The sequence below is a fragment of the Miniopterus natalensis genome, chromosome 2, assembly GCF_054644295.1.
Source record: "Miniopterus natalensis isolate mMinNat1 chromosome 2, mMinNat1.hap1, whole genome shotgun sequence".
Classification (NCBI taxonomy): Eukaryota; Metazoa; Chordata; class Mammalia; order Chiroptera; family Miniopteridae; genus Miniopterus; species Miniopterus natalensis.
Window position 1 is genome coordinate 173,161,914 of NC_142082.1, and position 21,947 is coordinate 173,183,860.

At 40.6% G+C, this 21,947-nt stretch overlaps 2 protein-coding genes across 2 annotated transcripts in view; one reads left to right on the forward strand and one right to left on the reverse strand.

The window, feature by feature from the left end:
- Positions 1-21,741, forward strand: CHPT1 (choline phosphotransferase 1). Its single transcript, XM_087814855.1, has 9 exons — positions 1-288; positions 7,639-7,786; positions 8,302-8,443; positions 10,190-10,274; positions 13,148-13,279; positions 16,028-16,186; positions 16,611-16,736; positions 18,933-19,043; positions 21,581-21,741. The coding sequence occupies exons 1-9, from the start codon at positions 16-18 to the stop codon at positions 21,623-21,625; spliced, it is 1,221 nt and encodes a 406-aa protein (XP_087670981.1). The 5' UTR covers positions 1-15; the 3' UTR covers positions 21,626-21,741.
- Positions 21,665-21,947, reverse strand: part of SYCP3 (synaptonemal complex protein 3) — an 8,703-nt gene continuing 8,420 nt past the window's right edge. Inside the window, exon 7 of the mRNA XM_087813800.1 lies at positions 21,665-21,877. Coding sequence (XP_087669926.1) covers positions 21,665-21,877 — 213 coding nt within the window. The remainder of the gene's footprint in view (positions 21,878-21,947) is intronic.

Below are 21,947 nucleotides of genomic sequence, written 5' to 3' on the forward strand. Positions count from 1 at the left end.
GGCCCGCAGGCGGCCATGGCGGCGGGCGCCGGGGCCAGGCCGGGGCCGCGCTGGCTGCGGGCGCTGGCGGAGCCGCTGAGCGCGGCGCAGCTGCGGCGGCTGGAGGAGCATCGCTACAGCGCCGCGGGCGTCTCGGTGCTCGAGCCGCCGCTGCAGCTCTACTGGACCTGGCTGCTGCGGTGGATCCCGCTGTGGCTCGCCCCCAACTCCATCACGCTCCTGGGCCTCGCCGTCAACCTGCTCACCACGCTCGTGCTCATCGCCTACTGCCCCACGGCCACCGAGGAGGTAGGGCGCCCCCGCCCCGCCCCCGAAGGAGGGGCCCCGCTGCCGCCCCCAGGAGCCCCGCGTCCCCCGCCGGGCACCGCCCAGGCGTCCCGGGGCCCCGCAGCTCCAGGCGCCGGGGGAGCGGGTGACCCCCGCGTGGCTGAGCCTCCAGGGGCGGGGGAGGGGGCCACCACCACCACCCCGCGCCTCGTCCGCCCCGAGCCTTCCCGGGCGGCGGAGGGGCTGTCGCGCCGCCTCCCCGGGCCCGTGTCCCCCCCGAGCCTCCCGGGCGGCCGAGGGGCTGTCGCGCCGCCTCCCCGGGCCCGTGTCCCCCCCGAGCCTCCCGGGCGGCCGAGGGGCTGTCGCGCCGCCTCCCCGGGCCCGTGTCCCCCCCGAGCCTCCCCGGGCGGCCGAGGGGCCGTCGCGCCGCCTCCCCGGGCCCGTGTCCCCCCCGAGCCTCCCCGGGCGGCCGAGGGGCTGTCGCGCCGCCTCCCCGGGCCCGTGTCCCCCCCGAGCCTCCCCCGGCGGCCGAGGGGCTGTCGCGCCGCCTCCCCGGGCCCGTGTCCCCCCCGAGCCTCCCGGGCGGCCGAGGGGCTGTCGCGCCGCCTCCCCGGGCCCGTGTCCCCCCCGAGCCTCCCCGGGCGGCCGAGGGGCCGTCAAGGTCACCGCGAGCCGGGGGCCTGCCGCCTGGCAGCCGCGCCCCCCGATGCCGCGCGTGGGCCCCGCGAGCTGTGGGTCGCGCTACGCCCACCGGGGACTGAACCCCCCGTCCGCGCCGTGCCTGGCGCCGGGGCGTGCGGTCAGGTGGGGCGAGCCCGAGGTCCCCTTTGGACACTGAGCCGTCCGTTTCTCAAGGTTGTGCCAGTGAAAGTACCGGTAGCGCTGATCAGAGAGAAGTTACTCTTTGTAGAGGGAACAACTTCCTCTTCGCTTCATTGACTTTTTCGTGAAACACAGACTGAGGCGTCGGCCAGGTGACAATCCTTATCATCAGGACGCAGGAGTCCTGAAAGCCCATAGATTTTATTAGCTGTGAGCCTTTGACCTGTGTCCCAAAGAAGGAGAGTAAATAGTGTGGGCTCTGGACAGCTGCGCCTCGGAAGCACCCCTGGGCTGAGTGCGGAGGGCTTGGGAGGCGGAGGCGGTTCCCTCCTACCTGTCGCTTACCTGTCGCTTTTTAGATGGCCCGGGGGAGGCCACGCTGCACATTCTGTGGCACTGCTTTCTTGTCTTTGCCCTCCACATAGTGAACTCCCTTTATAATCATATTTGAATGCAGGTCCTAATGCGATTTGAGGTTGGATAATAAGAATACAGTGGAAATATCTCATGTCCTCCATATATCCGTTCATTTAAAAAATAATAATAATTGATGGAGCCTACATTTTAAACAGATCTTGCTGACTAATGGTTATGTTTATTATAGATGATTTCTTGGCAGACATTCCCGTTGTTATTCATTTCCACATTGTTTGAAAAAAGTAAGTTGCTTTAGTTTTTGGCTAGAATGGAAAGAGCCCTGGATTTGAAGAGGAAGACTTGGGTTCTGCTGTGGCTCTGCCAGGCCATGGAGAGAACGGCCGGTCTGTTTCCCAGGTGTGAAACGGAAAATCCCACCTGCCAAACCAATTTCACAAGGCCGCAGTGAGGACCAAATGATATATCACATGCAGATAAACATGAACAGTTGTAACTTGCTCAACAAATTAAAAATATTACTGTTATTTAAAAGGTCCTGAAAATATATAATAAAATTATGTTTTCTTGGGCCTGGATTTGGCTAACAGTATTTGTATGTTTCTGATATATTTGCCAGTTAGGTTGTGAGCTTTTCAATATTATTATTAATTTAAGAACCATTTGTTGGGCACTTAGAAAGAGCAGGGCATACAAACAAGTCCGAGAGAGTCTGTTTAGGGATATAAGGCGGTAGGGGAGTGAAGGAAGAGGTCAGAGTATAATTTATTAATTTTTAGGCTCAGCCTCATTTTAAAAAGGGAGGCACTTAAAAAAAAAACCAACCCAGGACGATCCAAAAAGGGAGGTAAGAATTAAGGTAAAGCCAAGAAGAGTTTCTAAAATGTGTGTCATTAGATCCTGCACGTTTCTTGGTGCTGAAGCAGTGACGAGAAACATCCTTACAGGACTCACTTTGCCTGTTTGAGGATTCTAGCAGCAGCGTGAAAGAAACATGCTGTTTTGCTTTCAGGTCACACAGCTAGGAAATGACAGGACCAGGCAGGATTCAGATCTAAGTCGGTCTGACACCGAAGCTTATATATTTTTTACATATACTACATACTACCATCTTCTTGTCTGGAGTTCCTCCTCCCTTTTTCTATATGGTGTATAGGAAAAAAACCTTTGTATCTTATACAATATTTATCATGTATGTAAAGTGCTTCCATACCCATTGTTGCATTTGTCAACCCAAGGAGATTGGCAAGTTTTTTCCTTCCTAGAATAGCCTTTCCACCATATTAGTACTCCTTCTGTCCATTCACCTTGAAGCAAGAGTAGGACTATGTATTTTCATTAAGAGGAAATTGAGGCCCAGAGGGTTGAGTGACTTTAACTTGGCTTGGAACCCGTTTTCTGATTCTTAGACTTTAAGAATTCTTTGTGCTTTTTCAGACTTGACAGGTTGCTTCCATAAAGGGTCAGCAAAAATACATAAGGCTTTTGGATTTAGAGGCTTAGGCTTATCTATCCATATAGAATATAATCCTACCCATAGAGGGTTACATGTATGTAATGCATACTACATATCTAAATTAATAAAATTTGCTCTGTTTCTTAACTACCGTGTTAATTTCTAGGACATGACTGGGGTATGAAGGGAAACGAATAGAAAAAAGTTAAATGATTGATATTAAGTTTCTACAGCAGTGCTCTGAATTGCATTTCACACCACCATTTCTGTTCCCGAACTTTCCACTCCGGCCAAATGGAACTACTTACTCTATAGGAGAGATTTCTCTCTTTCCTGTCCCTCTCTTTTCTCTTCCCCCTTCCTTTCTCCTGTCCCACTTCCATCTTTTAAAGCACAGCTCTAACACTGCCTCCCGATGAAACAATTTCTTCCCTCTCCAGAGTCAAATCAATCACTGGACCCTCTAAACACCAATAACAATAATAACTGATGTTTACCAGGCGTTGACTGTGTACCTGGCATTATTTTAAACTGCTTTTGTCTATTACCTCATTTATTCCTCTCAAGGACTTCTGAAAAGGTACTATTCTCCCATTTTACAGATGAGGAGACTGAAGGGCAGTTAACCTCTTCCAGGGTACATGGCTTTAAGTGGAGACCAGGATTCCACGCGGGGCTTTGCAGTCCTCCTGTAGAACCTCTGCATTTCGGTTACGTGTGTCTTTACGGAGCAGGACAACCTGCCAGATTTTAAACTCAGACAGCGAGTGCTCATTTGTACATCTGCACAGCACAGCGCCTTGCATAAAGCAGGGGCTTAGCGCACATACGTGCTGGGTTATCGGCCGCACGAATGCAGCAACAGAATGTAACTGGGAGCTCCTGCTTGCCCACCCTTACCCAGTTTTAGCGGGTCTTAAATACCTACCGGCTCTTTGGCCCCTGTAATTTTAACAAGCAAGAGTTGGGGTGAAGAGAGAGCACGAACTGCCTCCTCCACTTTGGTGAAGCCCTTCTGTCTGAACCCTGCTCTGTCCTTGGCCGCCATCCCTGGGCCGCCTGCCCCAAAGTAGAGTCACAGACTCCTGCGGTTCGAGGGACTTTGGGGCTTATTTAATGTGCTTCCTACATCTGCCTATGAGGAAACTCAGTGATTCGAAGGACTTAGCATCTTCTTCAAGCTCCAGCCTGGTAGTGTTTATCTGCCACCAAACCCTCATACACCTGTTCTTGACCGCTGCAAACTGGCTCCATTGTTTAAGTTGATTTGAGTAAATGTTTTTGCTTCATCTTTCCGGTCTGTGCATATAAATCCATGTCAGTGTCTCTCCTAAGAGTATGTTTAGAGCAGCCAGGTGCCTCGCATAGGGCTGGGTCAAAGGGCACTGAATAATTTCTTTCGTTTATGATAGAAAGTTGAACCAAAAAGCGAGTAAGTCAGAAAGACCTTAAGAAATGTTTTACTCCATCTTAATAATTCAGGTGATAGTTGCCTTTGTGCCATAAAGAGTTATTTGGTGGGGAAATAATAAGAAAAGACAATAACCTGTAGATTCCTATTCAGTTTTTGTGTAGGTTTGGTTTCTTTGAAATCTAGTGTATTTCCTTTTTTATCACCTACCTTCCTCTCTCTCTCTCTCGCTCTCTCTCTCTTTTTAACCAGCTCAATAACTTATCAAGCATCATTTATTAAGGGATTGGCCTCTTCTTCTAAAGCAAAATATAAACTCCAGCTTTCAGGAGATGGAAGTTCTAGAAGCAGGGCAGGGACTTGAGGGAGGCAAGCAGGCACGCAGGCCTCAGAGTTAAGCAGGCAGGTGCACCGCCCGAGAATAAACTGGTGCCACGCCCTGGTCCCAGCCCCGCGCAGGAGGAGCTTCTGCAGGTACCGTGGAAGCAGCTTTGATGGGAGGCCTGCCCCTTCCATCCCTGGGGCTTTCCTGTCCTTGATCCCCAAGGACTGAGCTGCTGCTCCTTTAGATTCTGGTTCACGTGTGGGTAAAAAGTGGCACTGTAGTGTCTGGAAAGAGCTTTAAATCACACTCCCTGTGTATCTGGCCTGGGCGGAAGGCTCTGGCCACTTGGGGTTTGTGAGGTTAAAAACCAGAACAGATGTTAGAGCACCCACTACCGTTGACATTGGTGGTAGGTCTGGCGGGGAGGGGGGATCCTCTTCACTCCCCTCTCCCTTCCCGGTGCCCTTAGCACGATGGGAGCCTGGCATTTTGAACAGCAGCTCTAGTAATTTCTAGAGGAAGGATATAAAAAAAGAACTATTCACACAAAATATAAAAAGCAGCCTACCTTCCAAAGTACAGACTTCTAATGTCATGAGAGAGCCCCCGGAGCCCTGAACGCAGCTTAGCCGGCACTGCTGGGCTGGCTTCCTCCCCCAGCTTGGACCCTGCCTGATTTCCTGAAAATGGGTGTGCTCTTCTCAAACGCTGGCCCCGAACCAGCGCTGAGGCCAAAGGTCCCTTCTGGAACCAGTGAGCCTGCGGGGCCTTCCTGAGAACGGCGGTCCCTCCCTGACACCCAGGGCCTCTGGGGCCTCCCTCTGTAAACAAGGACGCGCCCCACGCGGCGCAGGTGAACTTAGCGCTGTCACAGGCGCAGGCACGATATGGGTTCGACCAGGGTCAGGTTAGCAGCCTGTTAGCAACTGAATTTTCTCTTTAAAAAATCGCTGCACTAGGTACAAAGTCCTCCTTTTGACACAACACCAACATTACTTTTTTTTCTCTCACATATGCGAGATCTGTCTTAAGAGTTTTCTTCCTTCCTACCCGTTATAAGTGCACTTTCTATTTTTATGGAGAGTAGTCAGTTGACGGTTGGATCATTGAAATGTCCGTTACCAGCTGACCCAGTAGTTACTGGTTATGCAATATCTTTTGCATGTCTGTCAACTCATACCCAAGGTTATTTAAAGCCAAGAGGCCTCTATTAAGTGTAAAAATTCATATAAATGAGCATTGTATAGTTCTAGTATTTCTTAAATTTTAATTTTGGAAGATTCTGTTGTTGTTGTGTGTTACCTATACTGTTTCTTATTTACTACTTTTCTTTCATCAACTTTCAACCTACTCTTTTTTAAAGATGTTGATTCATTCTAAGTCTTTTAATAGCCATATTAAAATTTTCCAAAACACACTAAAATAAAGACATAAATATTAAAATGAAAAGTTTACCCACGAAGCACCTAAAATTGTCTTCTGTTACCAGATAGGGGACCTGGCCGTGAGCGGGTCTGCCTAGGGCCAGCTGGTAGTGGGTTCTTGACTTCCAGGAAGGACTTCACAGCATGAGTCGAGGTGACTATGAGGGTGTGTGTATTAAAGCTGCGGACAGTGAAACAAGGAAGGGCTTAGTATAGAAAAAGCAACAGGAGAGCCCAGGCGGGGCTGCTTTGGCTCACTGAGAAGCCAGAGAAAAGGGGGCCCTGCATACAGTTTCAGGGGGTTAGCCCGGGACAAGCTGCTGCTGCCCATTGCTCCCCCGGTTGCAAGTCACCTGGGGACCCTTAGAGTTCAGGAGATGCTCGCTGGAGAGGGAAGAAAGGTGTGGGCATGCTCCACAGAGGGAGAGCTGGAGTTGGATTCTTTCTTTTGAGGGCTTTATTCTCGTTTGCAGGCAGGACTCTTAGGAAAGGGAGGTCTCAGGGGAGGTTTTGGCAGAATATTCATCAGTTTTCCAGATGTACTCTTTCAGGGTAGCGATTTTTGCCGATTGGCCAGCACCAGGGCAGGGGGTCATTGGTCACTGCAGCTGGTCCTGGCTTTGCCTACCTGGTTTTGCTGCTTTTCTGGGCCTGGAGCTGAAATACAACTGGCTGCTATCTCTAGGGAGATGACCTTCTGTATCTGCTGTAAATTGCTCGACTGGTTTGCTCAGCTGTCTGTCTCGGTTTCCCCGTTCCACTTGCCAAGGAATTTTCCTAACTTCTTACTATCTTGCCTCACTTCTGTATGCCAGGTACTTTTCTAAGCCCCTTATATGTAATCACCTAAGCACCCCCTCTTCTCCCATGCTGTGCCCCACAAATTCAAGCTGCCCCGACCTTCCTGAACTATATGCTCTGTTTCTCCTCAACACAGCAAGATCACAGGGCACTGTCCAGGTTCCCCATTTCTGTACTGTGGTCTAGAAACTGCCTCTAGGCAATGAGCTGGAGCAGTCATAGGTTCACCTCGTTTGTTTCCCTTCTGCGGGGGTCACGTCCTGTATTTCCTGCAATGTCTGAAGACTGCTGTTCCATTTATTTTATTGCTTTTCTAGTTTTATAAGGTGGGAGAGGAAATCTAGTCCCCTGATACTCCATCGTGGATGAAGCAGGGTCTGTAACCTGTCTTTGTTTCTTAGAGCGAAGACTTACTTAATAATGTCAAATCCAGTGCCATATATGAATAGCATTGGACTAAGAATCAAAATCAGGTCCTAACCCTTGCTCAGCCATTTAACTTTGTGCTCCTCACAATATCGACTTCTGAGCCCCTCTACCCAGATGACTTAGAGCAGTTCATTTGATTTCTCAGTTTAATTTACATTTGTAGAAGGAAGATTAGGAATCTTCTTTATAACACACTGAGGTGATATAAACTGTGGACACAAGAAAATGCGTCGATTGGCTTCGATTGAGCCTTTTTCAAACAAGCTACCTTATTGTCTCTCATTGTTATTTCTTGGAACAAGCCTTTCTCACTTACACTCATTTTTAGGCACCATACTGGACATACCTGTTGTGTGCCCTTGGACTCTTTGCCTACCAGTCACTGGATGCCGTCGATGGGAAACAGGCCCGAAGGACAAACTCTTGCTCTCCTTTAGGGGAACTTTTTGACCATGGTTGTGACTCTCTTTCCACAGGTAAGTTAACTGTAGATGTGTTTGTTTTTTTAAAATAATAACAAACACTAAATGAAAGGAGCTACTGAATGGTTAATTTCTTTAGATAGGTGTACATATGGGAGCAATTTTGCACAGTGCATTTTAAAAGCATCTTCAATAATTTATTTTGTTTAGTGTACCTCACTATTATTATTATTATTTTAAATGTCTTTATTGATTTCAGGGAGAGTAAGGGAGAGGGAGAAAGAGAGATAGAAACATCAATGATGAGAGAGTCATTGATCGGCTGCCTCCTGCACGCCCCCAACTGGGGATTGAGCCCGCAACCCGGGCCTGTGCCCTGACCGGGAATCGAGCTGCGATCTGGATCCTAGGTCGGTGCTCAACCGCTGAGCCACGCCGGCCGGGCAAGGATACCTTATTTTAATGCCAAGATTATGTACCTTAAAACTCTGCAATGCTGAATAGTACATGGCAATTTTTTTCATTAATTATTTCTAATTCTTAATGGTTCTTAAACCTGTTTCTTTCAGTATTGATGGCCATCGGAGCTTCAATTGCTGTGCGTCTAGGAACTCATCCAGACTGGTTGTTTTTCTGCTCTTTTATTGGCATGTTCTTATTTTACTGTGCTCATTGGCAGACTTACGTTTCCGGGGTGTTGAGGTTTGGAAAGTAAGTATATATTTTGAGTTGTACATTTAAAAATGTAACCGAATCTATTTTCACAATCTGTTCTATAGGTCACTTATGTATAATAATGAGAACAAAGCTTCAGTCAGGAACTTAAATTATATTTTAATTTATTGGAGCATCCGTAAGTGTTATACCTGAATTTAAATCTTTGAGGTATTCTGCAGGTTATACATAGTTACATATTTGATAATAACTTTATTTTTTTCACCCCCTTCTCCAACTCACTAGCCCGAACTTATATTAGACAGGAGAAAGAGAAATAAGGGACCTGAATAACATGAAACAGGACTCATGATAGATGCTCAGTGAAAGTTAGTACCTTTCCCCCTTCTCTCCACAAAGCACCCTATATTGTGTTATTATGTTTTCCTTTTCCAGCTAACGTGGCTCTGTCTCCATGCAGCCTGGAGGCCACTGATCTTACTAATAGTGGATGCCATTGTTCATGTTTTCCTTTTATTTGTGGGTTAATGTTGCGTTCCTCCTAACTGCCCCCACCCACCCCGCCAATAGCTCAGGTGGGAAGTGTTTTCTTCCGTATCTGATTTTATTTTATCATCTAATCCCTGCATCCCCTTATATGTGCAGAGGAATTAGTATTCCTCTAGCATCTAAAGACTCCCGGGCATCCAGGGGGAGATGTAAAGTCGGTACAGATACAAAAATATGGAGCTCAGAGAAGATGTGGATTCATAGGTCACTAGCATATAGGTGATAGTCTTAAGCATAGACAGAATTGTTCAGAGTCTAAAAGGAGAAGAGAGGGAATTCTGGAAGCAGCGGCGCTTAAGATGTGGAGGAAGCAGCCGTCCAGGAAGGAGCCTGAGAACAGCTTCCAGCAGGTTAGGAGAATCAGGAAAGAGAATGGGAGAAATAAAACCATAGCAGAGCATTTAAGTAATGTAGAGAAGTTTTATGCAAGATAATCACTGAAACGTATCCTTTCGCTTCAGCAAATCGAAAGTCACTGTTGACCTTAAATAATTTTAGTAGAATGGGGCCGGAAATCAGATTAGAGTGGAGTAAGCAGCAGATAGGAAGACAGGAGGAAATTAGAAATGTAGACGACCTTTCAGTTAGCCTGTTTACGGAGCGAAGAAGAGAGGAGCCCATAGCTTCAGGGGATGCCAACGAGAGACTTGTAGTGGCGGGTTTCGTGGGTTTTTTGAAAGAAATTTAAGCATGTTTATATGTTAGGAGGAAAATATCTGTTCAAACAAACAAACAAAAAAACTATAGGGACTGTTTGTTAGTAACTTAATAGGAAAAACTGTTGAAATTTTCCCTGCTTCTTATGTTAAATTGACTTGAGAGGGTTTAAGAATTTGTCTTAAATTATCTGGTTGTTTTTATATAATTTTTTTCTGATTATGAGAGTAATGCATGATTGTTATAATTTAAACTTTACAGAAGTACTTAACGTAGAAAGTAAAAAGCCTTCTGCAATCTCAGTGGCAATTGCTGTTAGCAATTTTACATATGCTATACAAGGTTTTCTCCCTGCCCATGCACTAATGCCTGCCTTTATGGGAGCACATGTTGTTCTACAGGTTTTTTAACTTGTTAAGTGTAGTCAGCTGATAATTCAGTGATGGAACTAAAGGCAAAAATAAACTAAGCCTGCAGAGATTTTTACATCTTTGATATTTAATATATGGCTAACTAGCCTTTACATTCAGGAATTTTATCCACAAACATCTTTTCTATTCTTTGTTCTCCCCCTAGAGTGGATGTAAATGAAATTCAAGTGGGTTTAATGGCCGTCTTTGTGTTGTCTACATTTGGAGGAGCAGCAATGTGGGACTATACGGTAAAACGGAATGTTTAAATTTATAAAGTACTTTTAAAAAAATAAATTAAATAAATAAATTTATAAAGTACTTTTTAAATATTTAGGAAAAATAGTGCATCATTAATTTTCTTCAGAAATCCTTGGCATTGCATTTAATATTCACTCCGTTTCTTAACCTTCTCCCTTTGTTTTATAATTTTGTCCTCCTACGTACCTTAGAACATTTTTCCCTGTGCACGAATATACTACCACATGGCAGAAAACAACCCGTTTCCCTAATACAAAATCAAACACTAGTTGAATGACCTTTTCCAGGCCAAAATTCATCTCATAGAATAGATGTTTAGAAAAGTAAATTCAAGAAAATATTTTACATTTGAAACGTGTTCCTCAATATTAGGAAAGGAATGCTGCTAATTTGCATTTTTTATAATCTATTATGAGGTGAAGTTTCCCATATGAAGGAGTGTTTTTTGTTTTCTGCTTGGTCGGTAACCTCAGTATGTTGACCGAAGCTGACCCAGGAAGCCGCTGTCATAAATGCGTGCTTTGCATAGGAAGAAACTGGAAAGACGAACTATTCTGTCTCCACACCCCAAGTCCGCAACACTGGCGGATTCACCGCCTCATTCCCACAGCATTAAGAAGAAAAAGAAAGGTGATACCAGCAGCCAACAGCCAGCATTTATTCAACACTTACTATGTTCCTAAACATTCTACTATCATTGTTTCACCTGATCCTCAGACCAATCCTATAAAATAGAGATTAATCTGTTTTATAAATAAGTTTTAGAATGATCACGTAATTTGCCCAAGAACACATAGCTAGTGAGTACTGGAGCTAGGAATTAAGTAGACTGGTCCCAGACTCTATGTTTTTAGTCACGAAGCTATATTATACGTTCAGTGAAAATAGCATGAGATACAAAACTGAGCATACTCTTACCACAAGATCTCTTAGTATGTATTTAAATAAGTTGAAAACTTATATCCATAAGCTGTTTATAGCAGCTTTATTCATAATTGCCAACATTTGGAAGCAGCCAAGATGTCCTTCAGTAGGTGAATGGATACACTATGGAATATTAGTCAGTGTTGAAAAGAAAGAGCTATCAAGCTCTGAAAAGACATGGAGGAACCTTAAATGGATATTACTTAGTGGAAGAAGCCAGTCTGAAAAGGCTACATACTATATGATTCCAACTATGACATTCATGAAAAGGCAGAAGGACGGAAATAGTGAAAAGGTTAGTGGTTGTGAGAGGTTGGGGGAAGGAGGGATAAATAGGCAAAGCGCAGAGAATTTTTAGGGCAGTAAAACTCTTCTGTGTGATAGTGTGATGCTGGACACCTGTCACGCATTTGTCCAAACGCGTAGAATGTCCACCACCAAGAGTGAGCCCTGATGTAAACTGGGCTTTGAGTGATAACAATGTGTCAGTGGAGGTCCCTTGACTGTGACAAATGCACCACTCTAGTGGGGATGTTGATAATAAGGGGGATTGGAGGGGGGAGAGGGGCCTTTGGGGACTCTGTGTACTTTCTGTACAATTTTCTGTGAACCTAAAATTGCTCTGAAAAGTAATTCTATTAAAAATAGTAACAGGACATTTTTCTGTGGCATATAGTTTCAGAATTGCCAAGCACAGTTCATTTCCCTAGGCTCAGAAGTAGACTTTGAGCATATTTTATTTTCAAGTAGAGCTACATTCCCTGAGACACTCATGTTCCTTCTTACCATGTAAGAATAAATAACAGAATCAGGTATATGCTACTCTAGGCCTCTGGAGTATCCTAGAGGGATGCGGTGTGCCCTAGGTAGTGGCTGCTCTACTAGTACCCGTAAGCTGTGAACGCGGACCTAGAGGCAGGCATCTCTGGTCGTTAAGTCAGATGCGGTTGTCTTAAATTTGGAATTCTGATTTAGTGTTTTGTTTTTTAATCCTCATCTGAGGATATTTCTTCCATTGCTTTTCAGAGAGAGTGGAAGGGAGAGAGAGAGTTAGAGAGAGGGACACCAATGTGAGAGAGACATCGCTTGGCTGCCTCCCGCCCGGGGCCAGGGATCGAGCCTGCAGCCCAGGCGCGCACTCCTGGCCGAAATCGAACCTGGGACCCTTCAATCTGCAGGCCTGCGCTCTAGCCACTGAGCCAAACTGGCCAGGGCCTGATTTAGTTTTAATGGGGGAGAATTTAACTTCATCTTCAAACCATTTCATTCAATGTTTTGACAATACCATAGGAAGCAAGCACATCTGCTTGTTTTCACCAATGCGAATACTTTAGATGTAGATTTTCTAAATTTAGTCGTTAATCTGTAGTTTACACAAATTTTGGTACAGTATTTCAAAGTCTTATTTTCAAAACACAGTAGCCTACAGCTTTTGGCAATTTATTGTTACTGTTTTTTAAATCCTTTGCTGCCTTTGGAAGTTTTCTTGAACAGCAGTTGACCAACAGGTAAATATACTGCTAGAGATTTAATCCTGGATATTAACTACACAAAATTTTTGCATGCACACACACCATGATTGTCACATTCATGATGCAGATCACGGTGTCCCACTTTCGTGGGATGCTGCCTTCTAGAAGGACTATGTCCAAGTGACTTATCCTTTTTCATTCCTTTGGGTCAGATGAAGGTTTGTGAGATTGAATCTCATCACAATTATCTAAGTAGACTGAGCTGACTTTGGTGGATTCCCTTTTCACTTAATGAATAAAACCACTGAAAGAAAAGTTACCACTTCAGGCTACATTCTGGAAGTTAGGGTTTGATTATGAGAAAAACAATAACTTACTGTACAGGACCATATCATAATGTTTCTTTGCTTTTTAATAGAAAAAACATTGTGTTTTCTTAATGATGTTTCTTTCCTCTACCCCTGAAGATACCCATTCTAGAAGTAAAATTGAAGATCTTCCCAGTTCTTGGAGTTGTAGGTGGAGCAATATATTCCTGTTCAAATTATTTCCATGTCATCCTCCACGGTGGAGTTGGCAAGAACGGATCCACTATAGCAGTAAGACATTAATTTCATCATTTAGTTTTAATTTTATGCTAAATTTACTTATCACCAGCTACAGAGATACTAAAAATATGCTGAGGTTCAAGAATGGGGAAGGGAACTACATATCTTAAAGGATTCTTTTTAGGTACATAATACAAAAGCATTTCAAAAACAGTTTAGACTGATAATAAAGCATCTTTCCTCTGTCCACAACCTTTCTAAACAGACTTTTCTGGCATTTCATTTACTCACCCACTGTTCCATTACTGTACATAATTAAGAGTTGCCATTTGTGAAATTTCTTGTATTTTGTGCCTTACACTAATACGGAGAGGAGAGAAGGTGCAGAATGAGTTCCTGATCGAATGGCTAGAAAGCTGCCAGGGGTCACGGTTTCACATATGGGGTATTTATTACTAGAAAAATAAATTTTATTAAAATATATTTTTTAATACTATTTTATTTTAAAAGGTAAAATTTTTTAACAATTCTTTTTTTTAAAATATATCTTTATTGATTTCACAGAGAGGAAAGGAGAGGGAGAGAGAGAGAGATAGAAACATCAATGATGAGAGAGTCACTGATTGGCTGCAGCCCGAAACCCGGGCATGTGCCCCGACCGGGAATCGAACCCTGATCGCCTGGATCCTAGGTCAATGCTTAACCACTGAGCCACGCCCCACCGGGCTTTAACCTTAATTCTTAAAGTAGTTTTTTGTTTGTTTGTTTGTTTTTAACATATCTTTATTGATTTCAGAGAGAGGAAAGGAGGGCGAAGAGAGAGATAGAAACATCAATGCTGAGAGAGACATCGATCGGCTGCCTAGCCCGCAACCCGGGCATGTGCCCTGACTGGGAATTGAACCCCGATGTCCTGGATCCTAGGTCAATGCTCAACCGCTGAGCCCCGCCCAGCCGGGCTAACCTTAATTCTTAAATTGAGGGCATAGACCTTGTGCTTTGTGTTCTTTACACTTTGCTCATGCTGGAATACTTTTGTATTTATTCATATTTGTTTTTTAGAACTTCTTTAACACTTTATGTGGGAGTCAGAATTTCCTGCCAAATTTTTAAACTAATATAACACAATATCTATGTCTTTTAAAAAACATACTGTCGCCCGGCCGGGCGTGGCTCAGCAGTTGAGCGTCGACCTAGGATCCAGGTGATCGGGGTTCGATTCCTGGTCAGGGCACATGCCCGGGTTGTGGGCTCGATCAATGACTCTCTCATCATTGATGTTTCTATTTCCCTCTCTCCCTCTCCTTTCTTCTCTCTGAAATCAATATATTTTTAAAAAACCCCAAAAAACAAAAAAACGTACTGTCATCTTCAAGGTAGTTGAACATAAGGATATAAATACTCATTCCAGTGATACCATCTCTTATCGGAATGTTTCTGGACTGTCTTTTTAGAATTGCTTTAGGTTTGGCTCATTCTCTTTCATTTCTTTGGTGCTATAGTTCAAGTTTTCTGCCCCTTAAAGGGGGATTTTATTTTGAAAAAAGTCACTTGGAGCTAGGTCTAATAAGTAAGAGGAGTAATAAACATGAAATACAGCATATTTAGTTAAAAAAATTCTCATCCTCTTAAATGACTTATAAATTGGCTCTCAAGACAATTTCAAAGGAATCCACAAAATTCATAAATTATCAATCTTTATGAATACATTTTATATATGTAATTCAAAAGCAAAGTATAAAACTCGTTTAGATACAGGAGTTCTGATATATTTGGAAAAATTAATTTGTTGGTTTCTGAGGTGTTTTGTCTGTTGACCTCAGTACAGCTCTGCGCACAAGGTGCTTAGGAAGACTAGTTGCTTGACCACAGGTGATAAAATACAGAACCACCTGGAACACGAGTCCCACTAAAGAAAATATGATTTAGTAAGGCTCAGTGTCCACTTTAGAGAATATTTTACTAAGAAATAATGGGTGAATTGTTTGAAGGAAGACAAGAAATCAAATACTATGGCTAAAAGAAGTTGATTTAGAACTCTTAAACTGGTGGTTTTCCAACTTTTTTAGCAGCAGATTTTCTTGAAAAAAAATATACAGAGCCGTAATACAGATAAAAGCACTATTAGTCTAAATTTAGTATGATTTAATATTTATGATTTTTATAGTATTATTACTGTAATTTTATAGTAAGTTATAATTTATAACATGTAAATTTAAACAAGAATAAGCCTCTTTTAATGAACACATTTAAATTGGTGGTTATAGACTTAGTAAGTCTCAATACCAAATTTATTTCAGTATTTTGTTTAGGATAAGCAGTGCTGAAAGAATCTTGATTCACAAAGATAAAAATGTAACGGGTTGGATTTTATAATGTTACATCAGAGTGCATGTGCAGTCTAAATACGAAAAAAGGGGGGACAGTGTTGGTACTGAGAGACCAAGGCAGATATAGCTGGACAAAAATATGTTAACTTGGCAGTCCAGGTGTTAATGGCCTTTAGCATAAAGTAAAAGTTGGTATAGAATAAATTATATTGTTATTTTTTAGTGGTTAATTTAAAATCTATATGTACGTAAAATTGGAATCAAACATCTATAGCACTGAATCCTTGCAACCCTGGAGTTCTGTGAAAGTTCGAAAGGCACCGCTGAGGCCTTTCTACTCCTTTAGGCCATACAATACATCATACTGTTTTTTAGGTCTCTAGTTCCTGAAACAAAATAGATGTTCAGAAAATGCCAGGTAATACATACAACGTTAAAATGTGACACCGATTTCTGCTTTCTCCATTAGGGCACCAGTGTCCTGTCACCTGGACTCCACATAGGAATAATTATTATACCTGCAATAATGATCTATAAAAAGTCAGCAACTAATGTGTTTGAAAAGCATCCCTGTCTTTATACCCTAATGTTTGGATGTGTCTTTGCTAAAGTCTCACACAAATTGGTGGTAAGAAATTATTTTATGATTCCTCAAACACAGAGCTGGAAACGATTTCATACAGTGGGTGGGGGGTTGTTGTGTGGTGTTATCACAGTATTTAGTTACCTATTTGTGAATGAGTTAATGTTATATTCAGGGAGACAGACTCTTTACTGTATGGTAAGTCCATTTAATTTATTTGTTTAGCTATAATTATCAATTATAACTTTCTGACATCAAGAAATTTAAATATTGGAAACTGGAATAAGCTGCCCAATCAGTCATGAATTTGAGAAGTTTTAGATTCAGTATTTCCACATAAAATGTGAAATTAAATGGTCTCTCTATCCTTATTTAATTCTTAATGAATTAAAGTTATAATCAGTTCTGAAAGTAAAAGCTAAAACGTTTAAAATTTAATAGTGAAATTATTTTGTTTACTTTTTTATAGATAGCTCACATGACTAAAAGTGAACTGTATCTTCAAGACACTGCCTTTTTCGGCCCCGGTCTTTTATTTTTAGACCAGTACTTTAATAATTTTGTAGATGAATATGTTGTTCTGTGGATAGCAATGGTAAGTTCTTTTCTGCTAAGATTTTATTTTTAACAGATGTCAGATAACACTGCCTAAGAGTCAGTTCAGTGAAATATCAGGTAGTCTCACTATTAGTCTATACCATAAATGTTTCTGTAAAATTACTTCTCTTAAGCTGTGAATTGTTTTTTCACTGAGTGTAGAAATGGCCTACATATCTGGAGGTCTTGCTTCCAACAGCCCAAATCTTTAAAAATACAGCTGTGTACCTAAAAATAACTACACCTTTCTCCTCCCCCAAAATAGTACAAAGATGTCAAAAATCACTTCACTCTGCCAAAGGACTACAACACTTATTAGTGTCTGACTTTTACTTAATCAAGCTTGTTAGAATTATTCCAAACTTATAGCAGGTAACAGGTAGATTAGATGGAGTTAGTGTTAGCAAAGGTGAGTGCTTAGTGCATCAAGAACTGTGAGCTAATGTTGAGGAAATGAAACAGAACTAGACAGTATTACCAAGTATGGGATTCTGGGGCCGTTTTCTGGTAGAAGCAGCAAGCAACCCTATATATCGGTGTGGCCCTCAAGGATAGTGCATAATTTATATTCATGATGATGACTCTCATCAAGCAAAGGTGGTATTCTCATTGATTACATCCTGCTTAAGAAAGTGATATGGATAATACATATGTTCAAAATATTATTCAAAATGATTATATAGAATTATGGTACTTAAGAGAGAAGCTTTAGCCATCAAGGGAAAGAAAATCATTGCTGGTAACACCTTAATCACAAAAGTGGATAAAAGAAGAATTACTCATTTTTTTATTTTATTGAGACATCTTTATGGTGGTTTCAAACAATTCTGCTATATTTTCCCCTGCCTCTGGACTTCACTTGCCTTCACCAAATTTTTAGTGATATATAAACACATATTGAAGTGTGCTGAAAGAAACCCTGCAGTGAATCTTTTGATAGTTTGAATAAACTCACCCTATTTGTTAGACTTATGAAGTAGAAAAACTCTTATCTATTCTGTGCGGGGTACCGCTGGGGTACATCTCTGATCATCTTTTGTACTGGGTTCTGGAATAAATTAATAGTATCCATTCATGGTATGTTCAAAAGTTTTCCATTCTTCAAATGGTGGTAAGATCCCTGAAAAATTTTCAGGCAGTATTCTAAAAAGTGTTTGCAAATCAGACTTCTAATTTCCTTTAATTTGCTGTCTACTTTAAATACTTTTAGAGCTCTAAAACAGTACAAATTTAAGAAACGAGGTGATTATTCAAAATATCTGAAAACTCAATGTAGGGTTTCCTATAGTGAACTTAAATACCAAATGGAATTGTTTAACATAATTAAAATATCAGGTGTTAAAAACTCAAGTACCTATTTTGTAATGAGTGAGTTGGCCTGGTTACACTGATGGTGATTATGGTAAGGAAGTCAAATTCAGTTTTTCTTTTAAAAGTGTTTTGTTTGATGTGAACCAAACAAAACACTTGTTCCCTTTGGCATCCTTAGGGGAAAGGTTCTTGCTTCTGAGAGAAAAAGGTTACATGGAGCTTTTCAAGTGAATGATAGGGAGATTTTCCCCTCATGGGTAAGAATTCCCTCCACCAACAGAGCTGTGAGGCTCCTTTTTCTGAAAGGAAGCATTTGCCCTGGGTCTCTGAAAGTTTTTAAATAGTGTGCTTTCCTCAGTTTTTTATACAATACAGTTTTATATATGCCTCCCCTCAACTATGCTCTTTTCCAGGCCTTTTTGTCCCCTTTGGTCCTGCAGAACTTATATTTGAGGGATCCATACAAGGGACATCCACCTCACTTTCATAGGCCTTTCCTTTCTTACAACTAATCTCAAATAAGAAATGTATATGATAGAATGGTTTCATTATGACTGATAGCACCTTCTGGTAGAAATTTGTGGCTTAGTTGCATAGCAGATAATTGAAAGAATGTGTAGTCAAGACTTACATTCTGTTACTTTCCAGCTTTTGTATTTTAGTCTAGGCTTTTAACACTGTGTTTCAGATTCTATAATTGTGAAATACCTTGCATGTTCCAGAGGACTATATGAGGTCCAAATATGAAATATATTAAAGTACTCTAAAATGTAATATTTTCGGTGAAGATTTGAGATTGGGGAGGGGGGCAGGCAGAAAAATAACTGCTACTTCAGAAAAGATAGACTATAATCCATTTATATTTTCTTTTTTGCTTCTAAAGGTCATTTCTTCATTTGATATGATTATGTACTTTAGTGCTTTGTGCCTGCAAATTTCAAGACACCTTCATCTAAATATCTTCAAGATTTCATGTCATCAAGCACCTGAACAGGTTCACAAGCATATTGACTAATAGCCCAAGGAAAAAAGGAGAAGCAGTTAGGGGAACCTAGGAGTGAAGGAAATCCCCTTTTGCAGGAGGCTAGTATACTATCAAATAAGGTTATATTTGAATATAAAACATTAAGTCCTATAGATTCCATTATGTCTATTTCAGTTGTGAAGTCCTCATTGTGTATCAACATTTTTGACCACAGATATTACCAGAGTAATATAATCTATAAGTTAGAAATAAAACCAATTTTATTTTGAAATTTCCATTTTCTGGAGACAAGAAAGTGAACTACTGTAGTTTAAATAGCAGTCTCTTTGTCTCAGAAATTCTTACAGACACTCAGGATTTTCATTGCCAAATGATTACATAAAAATTCAGGACTTTTTTTTAAAGAATTTTAGCTATGTTGAGGATGCTTACTTTGATTGCTAAAAATTGACGAGTTCATAGTGCTGCATAAGTGCATGGATTGTAATACTCTGTCGAATGATGTATTATTTTTTATTAGACATTTTCAAAAGAGGCATGTTAATTGCTATCGTATAAAATGAAATACTTCCTTTAGTATACCAACTGGAATCTAAAAGGGCTACTGGAATTTTCTATAATTTGTATTAAGTAAAAGCAGTTTGTCTTACTAGTTCAGGAAAACAAATGAATCTTTACAGTGAGGGTAACTTGTTTCTAGATATTCTGAAATTGTCACAAAAATGTGGACATTAAACATCCCCTTTTATGAAAAATAAAATAGTACTTAAAGCACTGTTGACATATGAAAATTAGTAATTTATGAAAACACGGCAAAAATATCTTCCCTTTAGAATGTCATCTGAAGTTACTACAACTACACATTTCATTTGAGGTAAAAAGGGGATAAAATAAGTATCAGTTATTCAAAGACTAAGTACATTATGTATTGATTCTTATCTTTCTACTCTCACTTAAAAGTATTTATAGTGTTCATTATGAATACGAGAATTATCACAAAGCTCTTTGGTGATCCAAATCCTCAGATTCCCCTCTTCCCCTATTTTTAATTTTATCTCACAGTTCTAGACCATAAGCCATATGATGAAATTAAAAAATGGAGTAATGAACATGTACTATATGTTAAGCAAGAAAAAGACAATGAAAAAAGTTGATATTCCTTAAAAGGAAAAAATATATACTTATGTGAATTAAGGACACAGAAAACACTCCAGGGTACTTATTTTGTCTCTCTATCAATTGGTAAACTCAAATAAGGACCTTCTTAGACATTTGAATAGTACCTAAGATTTATATTTCAACATATACTTTGGCTTAAAAGGGAACTCCTCTACAAAATGCAAAAATTTAGGAAGTAAATTGTCCCCCTAATGTCAGGTATTTGTTAATAGTGGACTAAATTCTTCCTATATAAATTATCATAGTTAGAAAAGAGAATCACTATGGATTTGTTTTCGAAAACCTTAAAACTAAGATAAAAGTGAGTTATGGGGAGGAGGGGAGTTGTCGAATTTAAAATGTGGAAAAACAGGAGAAAAATCACTCCTCATAGTGGGCATATTTTGGAGGGAAGGGGACATATTTTTTTGTTTTGAATGATTCAATGAAAGGAATTAGAGCAAAAAATAGTAAGTTTAACTGACTTATTTAAAACAGATGCTGAAACAATTTGTCTCTATTAAATCAAGCGTTTCATATATTATTTTGTTTTTAAAATGCACATTTTAAAAGACAAGGTATAAGAACTGTTCAAGTTTGGAAATGAATGTAAATCAAGCTTCCATACATTTACTGAATATTGAAACTGAAAAAAAAATTAGGTAATTTATCCTTGAAGACAAATTTAAGTACTTAAAGCATTTGTAATTAGGTATGTTAATGATATACTTCTAATCAGTACCATAAGCATGTGCCAATGCTTATGGTACCGAATTTTGGACCAAGCCCAATTAAATGGCATTTTGATGTCTTTGTGGAAATGACATTCACAAGTCCATATTTTAAAATGGATTTATTATATTTTGTTCAATTATCTTAATGGTTTTTAGCAGTTTTATTCCACAACACAAATTTAAGTTGCTTTTAATAAATTTTATAAGTCAGTAGATTTTCTTTTGAAATCTTATCAGAATTGGCTGTGTAACTTAATGACTACATACAAAAAGATGTACATATAAAAATATATTTTATATTTTTTTCTTAAAGAACAATGTAACCTCCTATACTTGTGCTTTCTTCTTTTTGGGACTGATACAGATGCACTAAAGCCAAAATGTGAAGTTAAATAATCTTTATTGCTAAGTTAATTAACAAGTGTTAGAAAAATTCACTATTACTATTAAAAGGCAGAAAACTTGGTACATACAATTTAGGAATTGCTGCTACTCACAAAACTGTTTAAATTTTATTTGGAGGTTAACAGAAAGAGGAGGCTTGTGCTTAAGTTAATGATTAACATGGTGTAATATTGTAACCTAGAATTTTTAAACCATTCTAAAGACTTATATTCCTCTTAGCTAATGTTATAATTGTATCATATTACTTAGGTTCAAGTTCTTCCTTCAAAGAGTCATCAGAATAACATGGATTGAAGAGACTTTCGAACATTTGCCATCTCCTGCTGCTGCTGTTCATGAAAGAAGATACTTAACATTAGATAAGTGTAATACATATTTCAACAAATAAAATATTTCAGTGCTTATATTAATCCTTATTTTTCCAGTTTTAGTATAACTTACAGTGTCCATCATAATTTGTTTTTGCAACATAGCCATTTCTTTTTTAAGTTCATTTTGTGCACCAGTAAGTAGAGTATCATGATTCTTCTCCAAGTCCTCCATACTCTAAAACACAAAAGGCTAGTTCAGTTACAAACCACCACTTTTCATCTCAGGTTCTAAACTTGTACAATTA

Coding starts and splice junctions, on each gene's coding strand:
- CHPT1 (XM_087814855.1), top strand. CDS start 16: ATGGCGGCGGGCGCCGGGGCCAGGCCGGGGCCGCGCTGGCTGCGGGCG. Junction 7,787..8,301: donor TTGTGACTCTCTTTCCACAG/GTAAGTTAACTG, acceptor TGTTTCTTTCAG/TATTGATGGCCATCGGAGCT. Junction 19,044..21,580: donor GTCATCAAGCACCTGAACAG/GTTCACAAGCAT, acceptor CATATTACTTAG/GTTCAAGTTCTTCCTTCAAA.